Here is a 19,156-nt window from a genome sequence, read left to right on the forward strand (position 1 = left end):
TACTGCTTCCCCTCTCTTGAGTCTGTTTCTTCATTGGTAAAACAGGGCCATGGTATCAGCTTTGCTTTCATGAGTGAAAACATTCTGTGGTAAAATGCTGCTTGTATTTGTTATGACTAGTGAGAGTAACCCAGACTTGATTATTCTTCAGGACTCTTGGAGAAAGCACCTGGGGTGAAGCGACTAAGCTCACTGGATGACAAGATCCCCCACAAGTCACCATGCCCAAGACGTACCATCTGGCTGTCTCGAAGCCAGTCAGATATCTTTTCCCGTAAGCCCCCACGTACAGTGAGTGTCTTGGACCCATACTACCGGCCACGAGATGGTGCTGCCCGCACCCCCAAAGTCAACCCTTTTAGTGCTCGCCAGGACCTCATGGGGGGCAAGATCAAGTTTTTTGACCTGCCCAGCAAGTCTGTCATCTCTCTGGTATTTGACCTGGATGCACCAGGGCCCGGAACTATGCCCCTGGCTGACTGGCAGGAGCCCCTGGCCCCACCTATTCGCCGGTGGCGTTCCTTGCCTGGTTCGCCTGAGTTCTTGCATCAAGAGGCTTGTCCATTTGTGGGCCGGGAAGAATCGCTATCTGATGGGCCCCCACCACGCCTAAGTAGTCTCAAGTACAGAGTTAAAGAGATCCCACCATTCCGGGCATCTGCCCTACCAGCTGCTCAAGCCCATGAGGCTATGGACTACTCCATTCTCCAGGAAGAAAATGGTTTTGGGTCCAGGCCCCAGGGGACCAGTCCATGCCCTGCGGGTGCTTCTGAGGAGATGGAGGTAGAAGAAAGGCCAGCAGGCTCAACTCCAGCCACCTTCTCCACCTCAGGCATAGGCCTGCAAACCCAGGGAAAGCAGGATGGGTGAGGGGATTTAGTCCCTGCCTCACCTTGGGGATGGACCTTCAGCTGAAACCATATGGCCCCCTAGGTGCACAGCCTTGATTCTTCCCTGGAGCCTACAGAGCAGGCAGGCTAGGCCAAGCTAGGCTCAACTTCTGGGCTCCCAGTGTCCATTGGCTGTGTATGACGGGAGGCAGCAGTGAGAGGCCTTCCTAGTTAGGGCCAACAGCTGATACCAAGCCTCTGAAATCCGGCAAGGAGGTCTGCCTCCCACCAGACCCTCTCCAGTGTACTTCCCCAGATAGGACCAGAGGATGTCTAGTTCTAGGCTGAGCTGGCAGGCAGCTATTACCCCGGTTCTTTCCCCACCCCAGGTCTGTCTCTTGCCTTTTCTTGGGGCATATAAGCTACTGAGTGGAACATGGAGCTGACCAAGAGGCCGTAACGGTCATGGCTGTTTCCCAGACCTAAATATTGGGGTGCTTCTTGCCAGTATTCTAAGACATTTGAGTAATTGCTGTTTGCACTTACTGCATGGTCAGACCATGTCACTACATTTCTATGCAAGGGGACAGCAAGGCAGCGTGGTGGTCATGGCTCTTAGCTAACCTATTCAAAGACTTTTTCCTGTTGATTAATCTATTTTCATATTTATAAAGGAGTCTTAATGTTCTGCCCCATAGGACTTTCAACCTTGTGGTTGGAAGTGGGGCTGGTTTTGTAGGCCCTAGGGCCTGCTTCTATGTATTTGTCAACATGTGATACATTCAATTGGTTAAATGGTTTATACAGGGACTGATTTGCTTCCCTTCCTGCCATGGCTGGAGCTTTGGGAACAGTCTGTCCTTACAGAGCTGCAATAAGAAATAACCAAAGATGAAGCTGGTCAAATATTTTCATAACTTGCTTCTGTTGATTTTTTTTTTTGTAAAACAACTTTCCCAAGACATTTTCAGACTTAAAAATAAAGTCAGTGTTACAGGTGCTGGTCAGCCTTCTTACTTGTACCTCAGACACTGGGATAAAGGAGGCGGTCCAGGGCAATGCAGTGATGTCTGTCAGGACACTCCCCCTCCCCTAAACTCAGTAGCAGTTGAGGATGACATTTCAGGCTAGAGAGACCCAAAATACCTCTGTTCCACCTGAGAGCAAGGTGGAAGTTGCATCAGCTACTGCCCCAAGCGAGCTTCATCTTCTGATTGTGGGCTTTGGAGGAACGAGAGAACTGGCTCTTGGCCACAGTGAGGGGTACAGCTTTGCCACTCAAATATACCTTATTGTGGCATTCAGGGAGCCAGGGTCCAGAGCTGCAGGGCTGCGGTCCCTGGCTCACTTCCACATAGGCCATCACATAACCTGTCATAAAGGCATCAAAACCAGCCCGGTGCAATCCATCCCCAGGCACTGGGTTAGGACTGGCTTGGCTCCCTGGCACTTCTGAGGTAGCTCTATCAGCTATTTCAGGCCTTGCTGCCTTAATCCCCATCTCTAAGTCATTTTTGTTGCCTTGCTTGGAGTGAGGCAGGTTCCTAGTTTCATCGGCAGCCACCTCCTGCTCGGTTTCTTCAGCCTTGAGGCTATCCCCACAGACCTGCTTCTTGGGAGGACCATCCTTAGCTTCCCCAGAGGTCTGTGTCCCTGGTAGGTTCAATAAAGCCCTCTTCCGTTTTTCCCTACGTCGTCGCCGTCGCCGCTTGTCCTCTGCCGCAGCCTCATCAGTGTCAATGATAAGGTCAATATCGTGAGACTGAGGACACTGTGGTCCCAGGGGGCACCAGCCATAAGCCTAGGGGTGGGAAAGAGGCTTAGAAAGAGGCTCCAGGCATCAGAACCTTCCCTCCCAAGAAACAGGTGGGTGCTCTCACCGAGAAGTTGTCACAGATACTGGTGGGATGAGGACGGTGGGTTGCTGGGGGCAGGCAGCAGCGGTAATCAATATGGTCCCTCATGCTGGAAGGATAGCTGCAGAACTCCAGGGTAAGGTGTGGGCTGCCAGCTGCCCGCTGCTTCCCATTTTCCCGTTCACTGCAACAGCGCAAGAGGGTAATGGTCCACTAGCATATAAGCTCCATAAGAGCAGGGTTTTGTGGTCTGTTTTGTTCACTGCTGAATCCTCAGCACCTAAAACACTGCCTGGGCACATGGTAGGAGCTCAATAAATATCTTAAGTGAATGAAATAAACTCGTATCAGGCCCCACCCCTTTCCCTCAACCATTTCCTCACCATTTCCGGAAGGCATATTCTAAGTAGGAGGCCACGAAACGGGCATGAAACTCAGCAGCATATTTGGTGTCATAAATTCCTGCTGGGAACATCTCACACAGGTCAGCGGTGAAGGTTCCCAGACTCTCAGGGAGGTGTGCATAGAAGTTCTGGTACAGGAACACCAAGTCTATAAGGCCATTGTGTAGCACCAGGGGCCGGCGGGCTCGGATTAGCTCCAGGAATAGGGTCCGTACTGACTGGCTCTGGCTCTCATCACCCTAGATGAAAGTAAAGGGGTCAATGAGGAGGACAGAGTCCCCCAGGGAGCCTCTTCTGCTGGGCACTTATCCCAGACCTCCCCACTTGGAACGCTCTCTCTCTACCTTACCCAATGCTGCCCACCATCCTCATACCAGTCTTGTTTCCCAAGCCCTGTCACTAGTGATTCCCCATACTCCCTAAGAAGCAGATTCTCCCCAGACATCCAGCCTAGGGTAGGAAGAAATAAAGTCACAGAAGGGGCAGACTCAAGGCTAGGGAGGCTAGAGGCCTACCTTGTCATTGCCCTTATGGTAGGGGATGCCTTGGGCATACTGCTGGTTGAAGTTGAAGCCATGCTGTATCAGGAACTGCACAGACTTTGGTTCTATGACATACTCCTCCATGCACAGCAGAGTGAGATTGAACACTTGAGCCAGATAGGAATGTTCACCCTGGGAGAAAGAGAAGTCTGCTATATCAAGATTTCAGAGAGCCAAGCTAGGAGGATGCAAAAGCTTAAGAATGATACAATGGACTCTCGGGACTCAGGGGGGAAAGGATGGAGGCAGGTGAGGGATAAAAGACTACGCATTGGGCACAGTGTACACTGGGTGATAGGTGCACCAAAATCTCAGAAATCGCCACTGAAGAACTTACTCATTTAACCAAACACCACCTGTTCCCCATAAACCTATTCAAATTTAAAAAAAAAAACAAACTATCAAGTCAAAAAAAAAAGATTTGGGAGAGAAACGCTTCCTATCTGATGTTCCCCAGAATCTCTCTACCCTCCTCCCCACAGCCACACCTAGGATTGGGGTGAGATCAGCTCATACCTTGTCTGGCTGCCGCTTGAAGCAGGCGAGGCCCAGGGAAAGGATAGAACGGGTCCTGGCAGCATGACACACGGCCTTGTAACGTTCCTCGATGCACCTTGGGGTTGGGTATGGGGGTTGCTGTGGCTAGGAGTTAGCCTTATGAAGGACCCAAACCACCCAGGTCTGTGACCCCCCCTACTCCACAGTTGAGGGCTGGCACTAAAGAGAAAAGGGCTTATACTTACTGGTTCAGCAAACTCTTCCTGTCCCCAAGCCCACTCAGCTCCTGTGGGTAGGTAAAGGGAGAGTTGTGACAAGCCTCTAGCACCAGCCCCTTCACAACCACCTGCCCTCCTTGTTTCCCAACTCTCACCGTGTCCACAGCCACGAAATTAGCTGTCTTTATGGCTAGCAGGAGGGATGGCCACATCTCCTTGAAGTTGTTGCTTTGCACATCCACTACGGGAACCTGGACTACTAGCTCCTCCCCAGATGTTGTGCTTTTGCTGACACCACCTGGGGGTTAGGAGGGTGATGGATGTTCATGCTTAAGGAAAGAGCCCAGGGGAACAGACACCAAGCTAGGCCACGGTGATGGTGGTAAGGGGGGTAGTAGTTTCCATTGGTAGCTTTTCCCACAAGCCTTTGTAACCCACGTGTTCTACACACAGGCCTTGGAGTGGAGAATGCCCTGAATTTGGGGAGAGGAAGCCTGAGTCTTCTACTGGCTTGTATGAGCCTGGGTAAATTACTTCCCACCTCGCTGTCACAATCTGTAGAGGAGAAAGTTGGACTAGACGACCTTTGATTCTTTTTTCCCATGTCCTGCAGGAAACATTTTGCAGGGCTTGAGGATCTCAGCTCCCTTAATATCCCACAGGGATCCATACTACTGTTCTCATGGTGCCCCAGCGCCACAAGCAACAGCTCCCAGTAAGCCCCAGAGGCTGGCAGTGCCCCACACCAGAGCTCCCAATACGTCCTACCTTCCTTTGGATCACAACGCTCAACCCACTCCACTGAACTGAATCACAACTATTATTACTAACCGTTATGAGATCCAGACTACATCTCCCGCCATGCCTCCATCAGCCCCATGCTCCCAACGCTCCAGGCTTTTGCAGCCGGAGCCGCGGTGTACAACGGGACTTGTAGTCTCCTCGTGGCTAGTTCAGGCGGAAGGAGCAGTCCTCTGAAGCTTGAGGAGCCTCTAGAACTATGAGCCCGAGGCCTTCCCCTCTCCCAGAGCGCAGAGGCTTTGAAGGCTACCTCTGGGAAGCCGCTCACCGTCGGAAGCTGCGGGAGCTGAAACTGCGCCATCGTCACTGTCGGCGGCCATGACACCGCTCGTCTCCCGCCTGAGTCGTCTGTGGGTACGCTGGACTTGCGCTCCGTCTCCTGGCGCGGTTCAGGCAGTCGGGAATGGGGCGGGGTCTCGCCGTCGGGTCGCCGAGGGGTCGAACTTCCGTTCAGACGTCCCGGGTCCGGCGCGGGGAAGGCAGCCTGGCGCGCGCTAATTGCCTATTGGCCTGTGCTGCCGGCTCACCGCCCGGGTGGACCCGAGCCACGCCCCCTGGAGTGCGCCGGAAAGCCGGGCGCGCTAGAGCTCGCGGGAGGTAATCTTTCTCTCCTGCACTCGCGGCGGGAACGCGGGGCCTCCGTGTTCTGCTGTCTTCATCAGCGTGGGCCGCGGGTAGGGGGTAGTGGGGTGGCTGGGTTTGGGCTTTCCAGAGAAGGTGACGCTGCCTGAGCTGAGCTTAAAGCACGCCCAGGAGTTAGACTAGGAGAGGGTCGTGTGGGGGAAAGAAGGGCGTTCTGGGCATCGGTAAATTCCCAGAGAGGATGGAGAGCTCAGTGATCTCCAGAAAGTGAAAGAGGCGGGGAGTAGGCCATCGGAGGAGGCTGCCGAGGGTGTAAGAGCGACCGATTGGTAGGGAAGCTTTTGTAATAATCCAATCAAGTGATAATGTGAACTTGAATTAAGGCTGGCAGTATGGATGGCGAGGAAGGGACAAATTGTGAAGTAGCTAGGCGGTATAGTCGACCTAGAGGGTGATTGAACTTGAAAGAGGTTCCTAGGCCGGGCGCGGTGGCTCACGCCTGTAATCCCAGCACTTTGGGAGGCCGAGGCGGGCGGATTACCTGAGGTCCGGAGTTCAAAACCAGCCTGGCCAACATGGTGAAACCCCGTCTCTACTAAAAGTACAAAAAAAATTAGCTGGGTATGGTGCGGGCGCCTGTAATCCCACTACTTGGGAGGCTGAGGCAGGAGAATCGCTTGAACCTGGGAGGCAGAGGTTGCGGTGAGCCGAGATCACGCCATTTTGCACTTCAGCCTGGGCAACAAGAGCGAAACTCCGTCTCAAAAAAAAAAAAGGGATTCCTATTGGAGACTAGTCCCTCCGTAAACACTACGATTCCCATCCACCTCTGCCTTCCAGTGCTCCTTTGTTACTCATTGTTTATAGTTAATCTTCAGCTTCTCTCAACTGAGCCCATTTCATCATTATTCAGAACTGCTTGGGCCGGGCGCAGTGGCTTATGGCCTGTAATCATCTTAGGAGGCCAAGGTGGGAGGATCGCTTGACCCTAGGAGTTCAAGACTAGCCTGGGCAACATAGTGAAACCTTGTCTCTACAAAAAGAAAATTAAAAATTAGTTGGGCATGGTGGTGCGCACCTGTAGTCCCAGCTACAGGAGGCTGAGGTGAGAGGATGGCTTGAGCCCAGGAGGTCGAGGCTGCAGTGAGCCATGATCTCATTGCACTCCAGCCTGAGTGGCAGAGCAGCAAAGTGAGGGACACACTGTCTCTAAAAACAAAACAAAACAAAACAAAAAAACAAAAATAAAAAAACTCTTTAGATTTCTCCTATCCTAAAAAAGGGAAACTCTTTTGACTATCCCCCATCCCATTAATTCATTTAACAGGTATCTATTGTGTACAGTTTACCTAGCACTGACTTTGGACACACACCAATCAACAAGAGAATCAGTCCTTGCACTCAAGTTGTTTTTTACAGTCAAATTCAGGAAGTACACACTGATGGAAAGAATCAAAGTAATGTGAAATTACATTAGGTAAGAGCTACAAGGCAGAAATATGTGATAGGATAAGATGAGGGGACCTGATTTGGACATTTCAGTCAAGACTTGAAAAATGATTAGATGTTAGATAAAAGCATAAAAGAGTCCAAACAGAGGAAATGGATTGTGTGAGGCCCCAAGGTGGGCAGACACACTTGAGGTGTTTAAGCAACTAAATTCAGTCAACCTTGGCTAGAGCATAGTGAGGGGATGAGGCGGTTGGTGCCCGGATCACTGGACCTGCAAGGCTGTAGTAAGAGGACTGCCTTCTAAGAGCAAGGGTGTGGCAGCCAAATCCCTCCAATGGCCTATAAGGTACTTTGTGACCCTCCTCTCCCCACCTCATCTGGTTTACTTCTCTGACCTCTTCTACCACTCAGTCCCATCTCATTCCATTCTAACCACATTGACCTACTTACTGTACCACAGACATACCAGGCACCCTCCTTGGGGCCTTTGCACTCACTTAGAATGCTTTGGGTCTACCTTGACCACAGTCTTTAAAATTGCAACATTAAACCCCACCTTGGCACTCTTTTTTTTCCCCTCTTGGTCTAATTTTTGCTTTTTATGCTAATATTTATCACCTAACATCTTATGGAATTTACTTATGTTCATTATTCCTTTTCTGTCCCCATTAGAATATAAGCTCCCTGAGGGCAGGAACTTTTGATGTTTTATTTACTGAAGTATGCCAAGTGCCTAAAACTGCTTGGCACATATTAGGGGGCTCTATAAATATTTGCTCAATCTTTTTTTTCTTTAAGAGTCAAGGTCTTGCTGAGTCCAGGGTGGAATGCAGTGGCACAATCATAGCTCACTGCAGCCTCGACCTTCTGGGCTCAAGCTGTTCTTCACTTCAGCCTCCAGAGTAGCAGGATTACAGTGTTGAGCCACCACAACCAGCTTGCTCAAGAATTTAATGACCCATAGTAAAGGCCTACAGTATTTAAAAAAGAAAGAAAAAGGAAAAAAGGAAGGAAGGAAAGAGGGAGGGAGAAAAAAAGAGAAAAGAAAGAAAATAAAAGAATATAATGGGGTGTCACCAGGCGCCGTGGCTCATGCCTGTATCCCAGCACTTTGGGAGGCCGAGGCGGGTTGATTGCTTGAGCTCTGGAGGTGGAGACTAGCCTGGGCAACATGGTGAAACCCTGTCTCTAACAAAAATACAAAAATTAGCTGGATGTGGTGGTGGTGTGCGCCTGTGGTCCCAGCTGCTTGGAGTTGGGGTGGGGTATTGGGGTGGGAGGATTGCTTGAGCCGAGGAAGCAGAGGTTGCAGTGAGCCAAGATCGCACCACTGCACTCCAGCCTGGGTGACAGAGTGAGACCCCATCCCCCCCCAAAAAAAAGAATGGGAAACCATTGAAGATTATAAGGAAGGAAGTGACGTGATCTGGAAAAGATTCCTTTGCTCTTTGGAGAATGGATTGTAGAATGAATGTGGAAGTAAGCAGGTTTGGTGAAGGAAGTTTGGCTATGAAGGGAAGGAGGGTGGGATTTGACTGTGTTACGAGCCAAGGGGAAAATCTTTCCCTTTGCCCTCTGAAGATCTGCTGAAAAATCAGCTCACAAAAGGCAGGTTAACTGGAGAAAAGGCATACAAATTTATTAACATGCACATTGGGAGAACCACAAAGTGATTACCCATCTCCCTACAGAGTTCATGAGTTTATATACCATCTGGCAAAAAAGATTATGGGAGGGGTGTCTCACGTGTGTCCATGTGAAGAGACCACCAAACAGGCTTTGTGTGAGCAACAAGGCTGTTTATTTCACCTGGGTGCAGGCAGGCTGAGTCTGAAAAAAAGGAGTCAGCAAAGGGTGGTGGAATTATCATTAGTTCTTACAGGTTTTGGGATAGGCAGTGGAGTTAAGAGCAATGTTTTGGGGGCAGGGGGTGGATCTCACAAAGTACATTCTCAAAGGTGGGGAGATTATAAAGAATCTTCTAAGGGTAGGGGGAGATTACAAAGTACATTGATCAGTTAGGGTGGGGCAGAAACAAATCACAATGGTGGAATGTCATCAGTTAAGGCTATTTTCACTTCTTTTGTGGATCTTCAGTTGCTTCAGGCCATCTGGATGTATAAGTGCAGGTCACTGGGGATATGATGGCTTAGCTTGGGCTCAGAGGCCTGACAAGGGGTAGAAGAGAAATTCTGTTTTTCTGTTTTTGTAGAGACGGGGTCTTGCTATGTTGCAAGCCTAATCTCGAACTCCTGGGCTCAAGTAATCCTCCTGCCTTGGCCTCGCAAAGTGCTGGGATTACAGGCCTGAGCCAGCATGTCCAGCTCTATTTGTTTTTAAATAAACCAAACTTTGGCCAGAAGGAGATTCTGTTGAAGGGCAATAAAGGATTACTAGAGAGAATGGAATGGGGACAGAGGTTAACTTGTTAATAGTTCTCTTTGGAATTTGGGTGATCCTGAGGTACACAATACCTGTGAAAGGGTTTGTTCAGGTGTGGTTACATGTTAGTCTTAGTGGGAGGGGAAGAAAAAACAAGTATTCTTTTTAGTGAGTTTGGACTTTAGGCAGATAAAGAGTTCCAGAGAACAACTTCATCCTGGCTTTGGGAGAGTCTGGGGTGGAAGGATCAGAGAGACCTTGCGGCTTCTTGAGTTCAGCATGTCAGAGGGCCATATTTTGGGGTATTGGTTTCTTTTCTTTTCTTTTCTTTTTTGAGACAGAGTCTTGCTCTGTCTTTGTTGCCCAGGCTGTGCAGTGGCATGATCTCAGCTCACTGCAAGCTCTGCCTCCTGGGTTCAAGTGAGCATGTCTGGCTAATTTTTTTGGATTTTTAGTAGAGATGGGGTTTCACCATGTTGGCCAGGCTGGTCTTGAACTCCTGGCCTTAAGTGATCTGCCTGCCTTAGCCTCCCGCAGTGTTGGGATTATAGGCATGAGCCACCGTGCCTGGCCTGGGGTATTAGTTTCTGAGTTCCAGCAGTTAGACGGGATTGGAGGAGCAGGACCCTGAAGAGGAGGAGGGTAGGACAGTGCAAATGGAGGTAGATTTGAAGTTGGTTTTTTTTTTCTGAAGGAGGAGGCAAGCTCTTTTGATGAAAATGAGGTGGTAAAGTCAAAGGTTTGGGGGGAGAGTTTGATACAGAGGCTTAGCAGGGACTGCATTTTATCACAGTATAAGAATGCTGGTTGTGGATTTGAAAGAACAAGTCGCTTAATCTCCATAAACCTCAATTTCCTTATAACTAAGGTGGAGGTGATACTAGTACATACCTCATAGAGTCACCAGGAGATTGAGAGATCCGGTAAAGCTCCTCATGGGGTCTGACATAGAGTAGGCACTCACAAAATATCAACTAATTTTAGCTGTTAGAGAAAAGGCAGCCATTATAACAGTTAGGGAGCAGTGAAAATCAACCAGGCACATTTTCTCATTGTTGATGGTCAGCCACCTATGGTTTACTAGATTAGGAATAAAAATAGCTAATCTCTGTTCTCCCACTGATTTGCCATCTGTTCTCAGACAGATCTTTTGTCCCTCTGATCCTTGGTTTCTTCTAGGATAAAATGAAGGTTTTGGACTTAATGACTACTAAAGGCTGTTTCAGTGTAACCATGCTACATCTCTAAGAGGCAGAGAAACCGCCTACCCCCATTCTCCCAGACACACCTAAACAACCCCTATCCACACACACAGTCACAGTAAGCATCAGAGATACACAAATGCTCCCAAACAGGAGGCTTTCATCCTTGACCCATCCCAGCCCTGGCCTCTCAGTCTTTGCATGTCTCCAGGGCTGTAACACTGGCCCCCTTGAGGCCACTTGCTCAGCTATACTAGTTGTATCTCAGTGCTGCAGCCAGCCAAGAGTAAACCTGTGAGCATCTTGAGAGTGCTTGAGAGAAGCTGGACCCTATGTGAATGGTGGATGAGAGGGAGATAGCTATCACCCTTGGAAGGCCTCAAGATTTGGTCTCATTGTGACTGACTGCTTTGGCTGGGTCTTTTTGTTTCAGGCCATCATGAGGAAGCCACAAGCAGCCGTGGGAAGTGGTCACAGGAAGCAGGCAGCCAGCCAGGAAGGGAGGCAGAAGCATGCTAAGAACAACAGTCAGGCCAAGCCTTCTGCCTGTGATGGTAAGGAACTAGGTTGTGGCCCAAGGCTCACTGGCCATGAAAGGCAGATTCAGGCTGGGAAGGGATTGTGATACGTATCAAGACATTAAGAGACTTACTAAGGGCCAGGTGTGGTGGCTCACACCTGTAATCCCAGCACTTTGGGAGGCCGAGGCAGGTGGATCCCTTGAGCCCAGGAGTTTGAGACCAGCTTGGGTAACATGGCGAAATCCCCTCTCTATGCTCGCGTGGTGGTGAGCGTCTGCAGTCCCAGCTACTCGGGAAGCTGAGGTGACAGGATCACTTGAGCCTGGAAGGCAGAAGTTGCACTGAGTCAAGATAGTGCCACTGCATTTCAGTCTGGGCAACAGAGCCAGACTCTTGTCTCAAAAAAAAAGAGACTCACTGACGGTGTAATTCTGACTATATTGCTGTGTGACATTGGGATAATTGCTCTGACTGGCTGCTTTCTTACCAGTAAAATGGAGCAGTAGTTCAGCATTTCCTCCCTCATGTGGCTTTCATGGGACCAAATGAGTTTATGAGCCTGAAAGTGTTTTGTGAATAGGAAGGTCCTGCACCAGTATACATTCTAGCTGGCTAAAAGTATTAGGTTTTCATTATGGCTCAGAGACAAGCCAGTAGTACCACCCTGAGAAAATTAAGGCCAGAAACTTAGCCACAGCTACACACAATTACATAACTCTGGTCTGACTCCAGCTCCAAAGCTTAAGGGGGTTGGTTGGGGGAAGCCCTAAGTGGGAGCATACTGCCACAGGCTGCTGTGTCCCAAGTCCCTGATGCACAGCCTGTGCAGGGATGATTCCTGAGTGTCCTGGGGCCCCAGCAGGCCTGGCCAGGCAGCCGGAAGAGGTGGTATTGCAGGCCTCTGTCTCCTCATACCATCTATTCAGAGACGTAGCTGAAGTCACAGCCTTCCGAGGGAGCCTGCTAAGCTGGTACGACCAAGAGAAACGGGACCTACCATGGAGAAGACGGGTAGGCAGGCGAGGAGCAGGGACAGTGGGTGAGAGGCAGGCACCCAGCCCCCTCCACCCTAACTCCTCATCTGGGGTTGCATTGACAGGCAGAAGATGAGATGGACCTGGACAGGCGGGCATATGCTGGTCAGTACATCTCCCGAGAGCAGGGCCACTTTGCCTCGAGGCCCTTGGGTCTGGGGGCTGTGGGCCAGGTAGGGGCAGGTCAGCAGTGTCCTCATGCCAACCCCTTTCCCCCAGTGTGGGTCTCAGAGGTCATGCTGCAGCAGACCCAGGTTGCCACTGTGATCAACTACTATACCAGATGGATGCAGGTGACTCCAGGGGAGGAAGGGAAGGGTCATGGGTCAGACCCCAGATGAGAGCCTCTACTTTGGGGTGGGTGTAGAGAAGGCTTCCTCTACCACCTTCACCCTTGACCTTGTCTCTTTCTGCCTGCCTGTGGCTATAGAAGTGGCCTACACTGCAGGACCTGGCCAGTGCTTCCCTGGAGGTGAGAGCCACCCTAGGGTAGGGGAAATAGGAACGATAGAGGGACTGACGGGTGATCTCTTTGACCTCTGATCCTACCCACAGGAGGTGAATCAACTCTGGGCTGGCCTGGGCTACTATTGTCGTGGCCGGCGGCTGCAGGAGGGAGCTCGGAAGGTAAGGGGATGGCAGGAGGGTAGGAACCCAGGAGTCTTGGGTGTCTCATAATCTTGAGTCTTGCACTCCAATCAGGTGGTAGAGGAGCTAGGGGGCCACATGCCACGTACAGCAGAGACCCTGCAGCAGCTCCTGCCTGGCGTGGGGCGCTACACAGCTGGGGCCATTGCCTCTATCGCCTTTGGCCAGGTGAACTCACAGCCCACCCCCACTTTGTGCGTGCCCAGCCTCCTTCCTCCCAGCCCAGGCTAACTCTTTGGCCCCTCTGTGCCAGGCAACCGGTGTGGTGGATGGCAACGTAGCACGGGTGCTGTGCCGTGTCCGAGCCATTGGTGCTGATCCCAGCAGCACCGTTGTTTCCCAGCAGCTCTGGTAGGATGTTGGGGTAACAAGGGTGCTTCAGGGGTGTCTCCGAAGGAGCTCTGCCTCACAGCAGTGTTCCCTTCTTTTAGGGGTCTAGCCCAGCAGCTGGTGGACCCAGCCCGGCCAGGAGATTTCAACCAAGCAGCCATGGAGCTAGGGGCCACAGTGTGTACCCCACAGCGCCCACTGTGCAGCCAGTGCCCTGTGGAGAGCCTGTGCCGGGCACGCCAGAGAGTAAGCCTACTGGGGAAGGGGCAGTGAGAAGTCCTAAGGAGTGACTTTGCCCTATGACACTCAACCCTGTGCCTCTCAGGTGGAGCGGGAACAGCTCTTAGCCTCACGGAGCCTGTCGGGCAGTCCTGACGTGGAGGAGTGTGGTGAGCACCAAACCTAGCCCCCATCCCAACCCTTCCTGGCCCAGTCAGAAGCCCCATTCCAGTTCTTCCTCTAACCTGAGTAAGATTCTGCAGAACCCGGCCAAAGCCTGCTCTCTAGGTTGGCCCCTAAAGCCCTCTTGGCTTGAGTAGGGTTCGGGGATCTCTGTTCCCAGCTCCCAACACTGGACAGTGCCACCTGTGCCTGCCTTCCTCGGAGCCCTGGGATCAGACCCTGGGAGTGGTCAACTTCCCCAGAAAGGCCAGCCGCAAGCCCCCCAGGGAGGAGAGCTCTGCCACCTGTGTTCTGGAACAGCCTGGGGCCCTTGGGGCCCAAATTCTGCTGGTGCAGAGGCCCAACTCAGGTACCTGGATACTGGGCGTGGAGGGCAGTGGCATGAGTAACAAGAGAGAATGGAGGGAATCGGCAGCTGAGGCCTGACCCCTGCCTGGCTGCCCTCCCTCTCAGGTCTGCTGGCAGGACTGTGGGAGTTCCCGTCCGTGACCTGGGAGCCCTCAGAGCAGCTTCAGCGCAAGGCCCTACTACAGGAACTACAGCGTTGGGCTGGGCCCCTCCCAGCCACGCACCTCCGGCACCTTGGGGAGGTAAGTGAGCAGCGGAACAGCCAAGGATGTTGGCTTTTGAGGCTATATCCACAGGCCTATTTGAACCCCTTGACCCTTCCTCCAGGTTGTCCACACCTTCTCTCACATCAAGCTGACATATCAAGTATATGGGCTGGCCTTGGAAGGGCAGACCCCAGTGACCACCGTACCACCAGGTGCTCGCTGGCTGACCCAGGAGGAATTTCACACCGCAGCTGTTTCCACCGCCATGAAAAAGGCACTACCTTTGTTGTCTTTGTTGTACTTCCTTGTGTTTCCTACATGTTCTACATGAATATATTACTGTGTAAACAGGAAAAAAAGCATTTTTTTTTTGAGACGGAGAATCGCTCTGTTGCCCAGGCTGGAGTGCAATGGCGCTATCTCGGTTGACTGCAACCTCCATCTCCCGGGTTCAAGTGATTCTCCTGCCTCAGCTTCCTGAGTAGCTCGGATTACAGGCGCCCGCCACCATGCCTGGCTAATTTTTGTATTTTTAGTAGAGATGAGGTTTCACCATGCTGGCCAGGCTGGTCTCCAACTCTTGACCTCAAGTGATCCGCCCGCCTCAGCCTCCCAGAATGCTGGGATTACAGGTGTGAGCTACCACACCCAGCCATGATTTTTTGTATTTTTAGAGATGGGGTTTCACCATGTTGGCCAGGCTGGTCTCAAACGCCTGGCCTCAAGTGATCCACCCGCCTTGGCCTCCCAAAATGCTGGGATTACAGGCGTGAGCCACCATGCCTGGCCAAAAAAGCATATTTTAAACAAAAGTACTGGGACATGAAGTTAAGGGCAGAACACCAGTTTATCTCTTTTGGAAAAAGTGCCAGCCCTCACCTCCCTGTCTTCTTGTCTAGGTTTTCCGTGTGTATCAGGGCCAACAGCCAGGGACCTGTATGGTAAGTCTCCTAGGCCTCTCCCAACCGTGTCTCCCCAGGCCTGAGTCCGTAGGTTTTTAGTCAGTTAACTAACGAATGTCTGGGTGAACATTCTCCACTCCAGGCTTCACTGGAGAGAGGAATAGTTCTTGACCTGGAGACCTCCCATTGTGGGGTGCAGGGTAGAGGGAAAGGAAAAAAATGATGAGGACTCTCCAGTGACACAGGTGTGTGAAATGCCTGTACTGAGTTTTGTGGGATATGAATTGTGGAGCCATCAGTTCTTTTTTTTTTTTTTTGAGACAGAGTCTCACTGTTATCCAAGCTAGAGTGCAGTGGCCCGATCTCGGCTCACTGCAATCTCCCACAACGGATTAAAGCGATTCTCCTGCCTCAGTCTCCCAAGTAGCTGGGATTACAGGTGCCTGCTACCACACCCAACTAATTTTTGTATTTTTAGTAGAGACAGGGTTTCACCATGTTGACTAGGCTGGTCTCGAACTCCTGACCTCAAGTTATCTGCCCACCTTGGCCTCCCAAAGTGCTGGGATTACAGGCATGAGCCACCACACCCATCCATGGGAGCTATCAGTTCTAATTGGGAGATGGATCAGGAAAGGCTGTTTGGAGGAAGCAGCTGGTAATCTGGGTCCTAGAAATGAATCCTTTTCTTCAGGTTTGGGAGGGGAATCAACCGTAGCGATGTTCTTTCCAGTCCCAAGAGTAGTGTGAGCAAAGGTGGGGCCCAGTGCAGGCTGCAGTGCTCAAGGAGCTGTGAGCAGTTGGTTTAGCTGGAAAGGTCAGCAGGGCCTGCTGGGTCAGTCAGGGTGTGAGCCCTAGGCTGCTGACTCATTTTAGGTGGAGGAGAGGAGTCAGATTTGCATTTTTAGGACAATTCGATTCCCTCAGGCAGCCTTTTGGAGGGTTGATTGATGGGGCAGATACTTGAGGCAGGATGAAAGCTCTACAGCATTCCAGGCTAAGCCTGAGCTAGATCAGTAGAGTCGGGGAAAGGGAGAGAGGACAAGGAGAGGATTCTCTGCTCCCCCACCTCCAACTACAAGGCCTCCCTCCTTCCATTTTTTCACAGGGTTCCAAAAGGTCCCAGGTGTCCTCTCCGTGCAGTCGGAAAAAGCCCCGCATGGGCCAGCAAGTCCTGGATAATTTCTTTCGGTCTCACATCTCCACTGATGCACACAGCCTCAACAGTGCAGCCCAGTGACACTTCTGAAAGCCCCCATTCCCTGAGAATCCTGTTGTTAGTAAAGTGCTTATTTTTGTAGTTATTTTATGTTGTATTTTTTTGAGATGGGGGTCTCGCTATGTTGCTCAGACTGGTTTCGAACTCAGGTGATTCTGGCCTCAAGTGATTCTCCCACTTCAGCCTCCTAAAGTGCTTGGATTACAGGCATGAGCCACCACGCCCGCCCTTTTGTAGCTATTTTGGACAGCCTTCCACCCTCTCCCTAGCCCCCTCACCCCTTACATCTGAGGGAGGGACCCAGAAAAGTGGTGACGTTCTGCTTGGTTCTGACTTTCTCTGGCTGAACTCCCAGCCAGCCCCGGGCAGATGGGGTTGGAGGGGGGGTGTTCTGTCCAGACTGATCTGTCCTCCAACCCCCAGGAGAAAGGCAAGGCAGCTACAGGGAGAACCTGCCAGTGGCTGACACACAACACCCTCTACGTCTCAGGTCAGCTCTAATTGGAGTGGTGGCATCATCTGGAGCAGGTAGTTGGGCTCAACTCTCACCCAGCCCCTCCCCACCTGCAGTGGTTGCTCCCTAGGGGGAGAGAAAGCACAGGAGAAGATTTGTTCTGTTTTAAATTCCTACCTCAAATACGAAATAATTTACTTAGGGTTATGTTACATACGGAGTGAAACAATACAGAAAAGCAAAGGGCTAATAATGACAGGATTTGAGAAGTGGGTGGGAGGAAATAGAATCACAGCGGGACACAGGGAGGACTCGAAAGTATTGGTTATGTTCTATTTCCTAGTGTGTAATTCTTTTATTGTTCTTTGTATCTTACATATTTATTATAGACTGTATATAAGAAATATTTTAGTTTTAAAAAATCCCACCACTTTGGAGCCCAATGAGAGACACGGCTTCTGGCAGGCACTGATGAAATGGAAGTCACACCTGCCCCCCGGAGGCAAAGCCTTTCACTAGTTGGGCCTCCTGCAGATGTTCCTCAGTTCTGTGCTGGTCTCCCCAGAGCTGCAGGACAGCTGGCTGCACCCACCCCTGGGCATCCTTAGGCTTCCTGGCTCCTGGCAGATTGCTCCTGTACGGACTGCCACAGAGCTCTGATGTTGCCCTGACCAAAGCCAGTGGCCCCCTGCCTCTGAATCAGCTCCAGGAAGAAAGTGTCCTCAGTAAAAAGGGACTTGGTGAAGACCTGAAGCAGAAACTTGCCTTTATCACCATCTAGCAGGATCCCCTGTCGAGCAAGCAGATGAGGCTCGTGCCCTGCAGCTCGGATCTGCCTCTCCTTTCCTGGCTGCTGGTAGTATGCCCCAGGGGGAGCCAGGAACTGGCCTCCAGCAGTTGCCACCCCCTCAGTGGCCTCCACAATGTTAGGCGTATACAGCCCCACGTGCTGCAGGCCTGGCCCCTTGTGCCGGGCCAGGAACTGCTCCACCTGGTCCTGTCGTGTCGTCGCCCCCGGAAGGGACTCAGCCAGAACGAGAGTGGGGACAATGCTGCCCGGCTGGGCCTGCAGGGCTGTAAGCCTCAGTCCCCCAAGCCCAAACCCTGCTGTCATTTCGAGGCCCAGCTCCGGATCCTCACCTGGGCTCAGCGGCAAGTGGCAAAAGCCCAGGCAGTCGTGGAACCAGCGCAAAAGTGTGGGGGAGCTGCCGGGGGTGCAGGCCAAGGTCAGGTGGTCCACGCGGCTGACCCACCCGGGGCCAGGCGCAGAGGACACGGGCCTGAAGCCGGGTAGGAAGGGTCCGCGGTAGCCGGCGCGCTCCAGCAAGGTCAGGCTGAGGATGCCGGCAGGCGAGCTGACCACGGCGTAAGTGGCGGCACCCTGCGCGTCCCGCACACGAACGGGAGGGACAGGCACGCTGCAGCCCAGCGCTGCCAGCTCCCGGGTTGCAGCGCCGGCGTCCGCCACGTCGAAGCACAGGTTTGTGGCGCTGGGCACGGCGTGACGCGGATCCAGGCCGTACAGCGGCTCTCCAGACCCTGCGCCCTCGTTCACCAAAAAGACCGCGTCGCCGCTGCGTAGGGCTAGCTGCCGCCAGCCGTCCACCTCCCGCGAAGCCAGGGGCTGGAAGCCGAAGAGGCGCTGCAGGTCCCGAGCTAGGGGCTGCCCGGCGGGCACGTGGAAGGCGATGTGGCACAAACGAAGGGCGGGCGCGGCCATGGCGCTCTGGACGGCGACCTAGACTTGTCCTTCTGGGGCCGCTTACTTGTGGTTGGGGACTTCGGGGCTCTCAGTCCTGGGCTGATCGTCCGGAGTTGGGGAGTCCGGCTCACCCCGCAGAGTGCGTTCCTCGCTTTCTTCCGGAAAGAAGTCACCCGCCGACCCCTGAGAGCTCGCGGTTCTCCCTGCAGCGCCACCCTAGCCAGGAGCAGCGTCTGGACCACCGGGTCTCAGTGAGCCGAGCTGCTGGTTGTGAGAACCACGCGGTGCCTGTGCTCGCGCCAAGCAGGAGAAAGAGGGCGGAGCCCGTGACTCCGCCTTTGACTCCCCACCCCCTCGCCCACACCCTGTCGCCTAGGATACTGCGGGGTCGCCGCGCTGCTCTTTCCCCGGGCCTCAGGCCCGGTCACATCCTTGGGCACTGAGCCTCCCTTCCCCAGCCCAGGAACTCACAATGGCTGCCTTCACTCGGCGCCAGGCACTGGGCTCCCACTCATCCCCCCAACCTCACAGCGAAGGGACTCAGCCCGGGTTCAGGGAAACAGTTGGAATTCTCTCTCCACAAGCACGGAATTTTTTAGCACTTTCATGTTTTTTCTTTAAGT

The 19,156-nt window shown here is 52.3% G+C and overlaps 4 protein-coding genes across 38 annotated transcripts in view; 2 read left to right on the forward strand and 2 right to left on the reverse strand.

The window, feature by feature from the left end:
* TESK2 (testis associated actin remodelling kinase 2) overlaps positions 1 to 1,830 on the forward strand; it is a 150,321-nt gene extending 148,491 nt beyond the window's left edge. The window contains exon 11 of the mRNA XM_019017570.3: positions 152 to 1,830. Within this exon, the coding sequence (XP_018873115.1) occupies positions 152 to 870 (719 nt within the window). The 3' untranslated portion in view covers positions 871 to 1,830. The remainder of the gene's footprint in view (positions 1 to 151) is intronic.
* Positions 1,737 to 5,681, reverse strand: TOE1 (target of EGR1, exonuclease). 3 transcript variants are annotated; one of them, XM_004025692.5, is made up of 8 exons: positions 5,418 to 5,681; positions 4,504 to 4,646; positions 4,376 to 4,416; positions 4,149 to 4,245; positions 3,606 to 3,764; positions 3,070 to 3,329; positions 2,711 to 2,870; positions 1,737 to 2,631 (listed from the first exon to the last, which is right to left on the reverse strand). In XM_004025692.5, exons 1-8 carry the CDS (start codon positions 5,467 to 5,469, stop codon positions 2,011 to 2,013), a joined length of 1,533 nt encoding a protein of 510 aa, XP_004025741.1. In that variant the 5' UTR covers positions 5,470 to 5,681; the 3' UTR covers positions 1,737 to 2,010. The 3 variants fall into 3 exon arrangements, with proteins under 3 accessions (XP_004025741.1, XP_055203529.1, XP_063555406.1); XM_055347554.2 differs by having other exon boundaries at positions 5,400 to 5,551; XM_063699336.1 differs by lacking the exon at positions 5,418 to 5,681 and adding an exon at positions 5,180 to 5,290.
* On the forward strand, positions 5,362 to 16,462 carry MUTYH (mutY DNA glycosylase). 33 transcript variants are annotated; one of them, XM_063699283.1, is made up of 16 exons: positions 5,362 to 5,503; positions 11,201 to 11,321; positions 12,118 to 12,299; positions 12,388 to 12,615; positions 12,753 to 12,794; positions 12,878 to 12,949; positions 13,025 to 13,138; positions 13,224 to 13,321; positions 13,402 to 13,546; positions 13,626 to 13,689; positions 13,863 to 14,051; positions 14,156 to 14,292; positions 14,378 to 14,530; positions 15,156 to 15,197; positions 15,483 to 15,597; positions 16,267 to 16,462. In XM_063699283.1, the coding sequence occupies exons 1-15, from the start codon at positions 5,468 to 5,470 to the stop codon at positions 15,552 to 15,554; spliced, it is 1,695 nt and encodes a 564-aa protein (XP_063555353.1). In that variant the 5' UTR covers positions 5,362 to 5,467; the 3' UTR covers positions 15,555 to 15,597; positions 16,267 to 16,462. The 33 variants fall into 33 exon arrangements, with proteins under 33 accessions (XP_063555353.1, XP_018873059.1, XP_018873066.1 ...); XM_019017514.3 differs by lacking the exon at positions 15,483 to 15,597 and having other exon boundaries at positions 12,388 to 12,427; positions 12,542 to 12,615; XM_019017521.3 differs by lacking the exon at positions 15,483 to 15,597 and having other exon boundaries at positions 12,148 to 12,299; positions 12,388 to 12,427; positions 12,542 to 12,615.
* Positions 16,463 to 17,156: 694 nt separating this feature from the next.
* On the reverse strand, positions 17,157 to 18,892 carry HPDL (4-hydroxyphenylpyruvate dioxygenase like). The gene has a single exon (XM_004025685.4). The coding sequence runs from the start codon at positions 18,549 to 18,551 to the stop codon at positions 17,436 to 17,438; it is 1,116 nt and encodes a 371-aa protein (XP_004025734.2). The 5' UTR covers positions 18,552 to 18,892; the 3' UTR covers positions 17,157 to 17,435.
* Positions 18,893 to 19,156: the final 264 nt, after the last annotated feature.

This window comes from Gorilla gorilla, chromosome 1 (genome assembly GCF_029281585.2).
Source record: "Gorilla gorilla gorilla isolate KB3781 chromosome 1, NHGRI_mGorGor1-v2.1_pri, whole genome shotgun sequence".
NCBI lineage: Eukaryota > Metazoa > Chordata > Mammalia > Primates > Hominidae > Gorilla > Gorilla gorilla.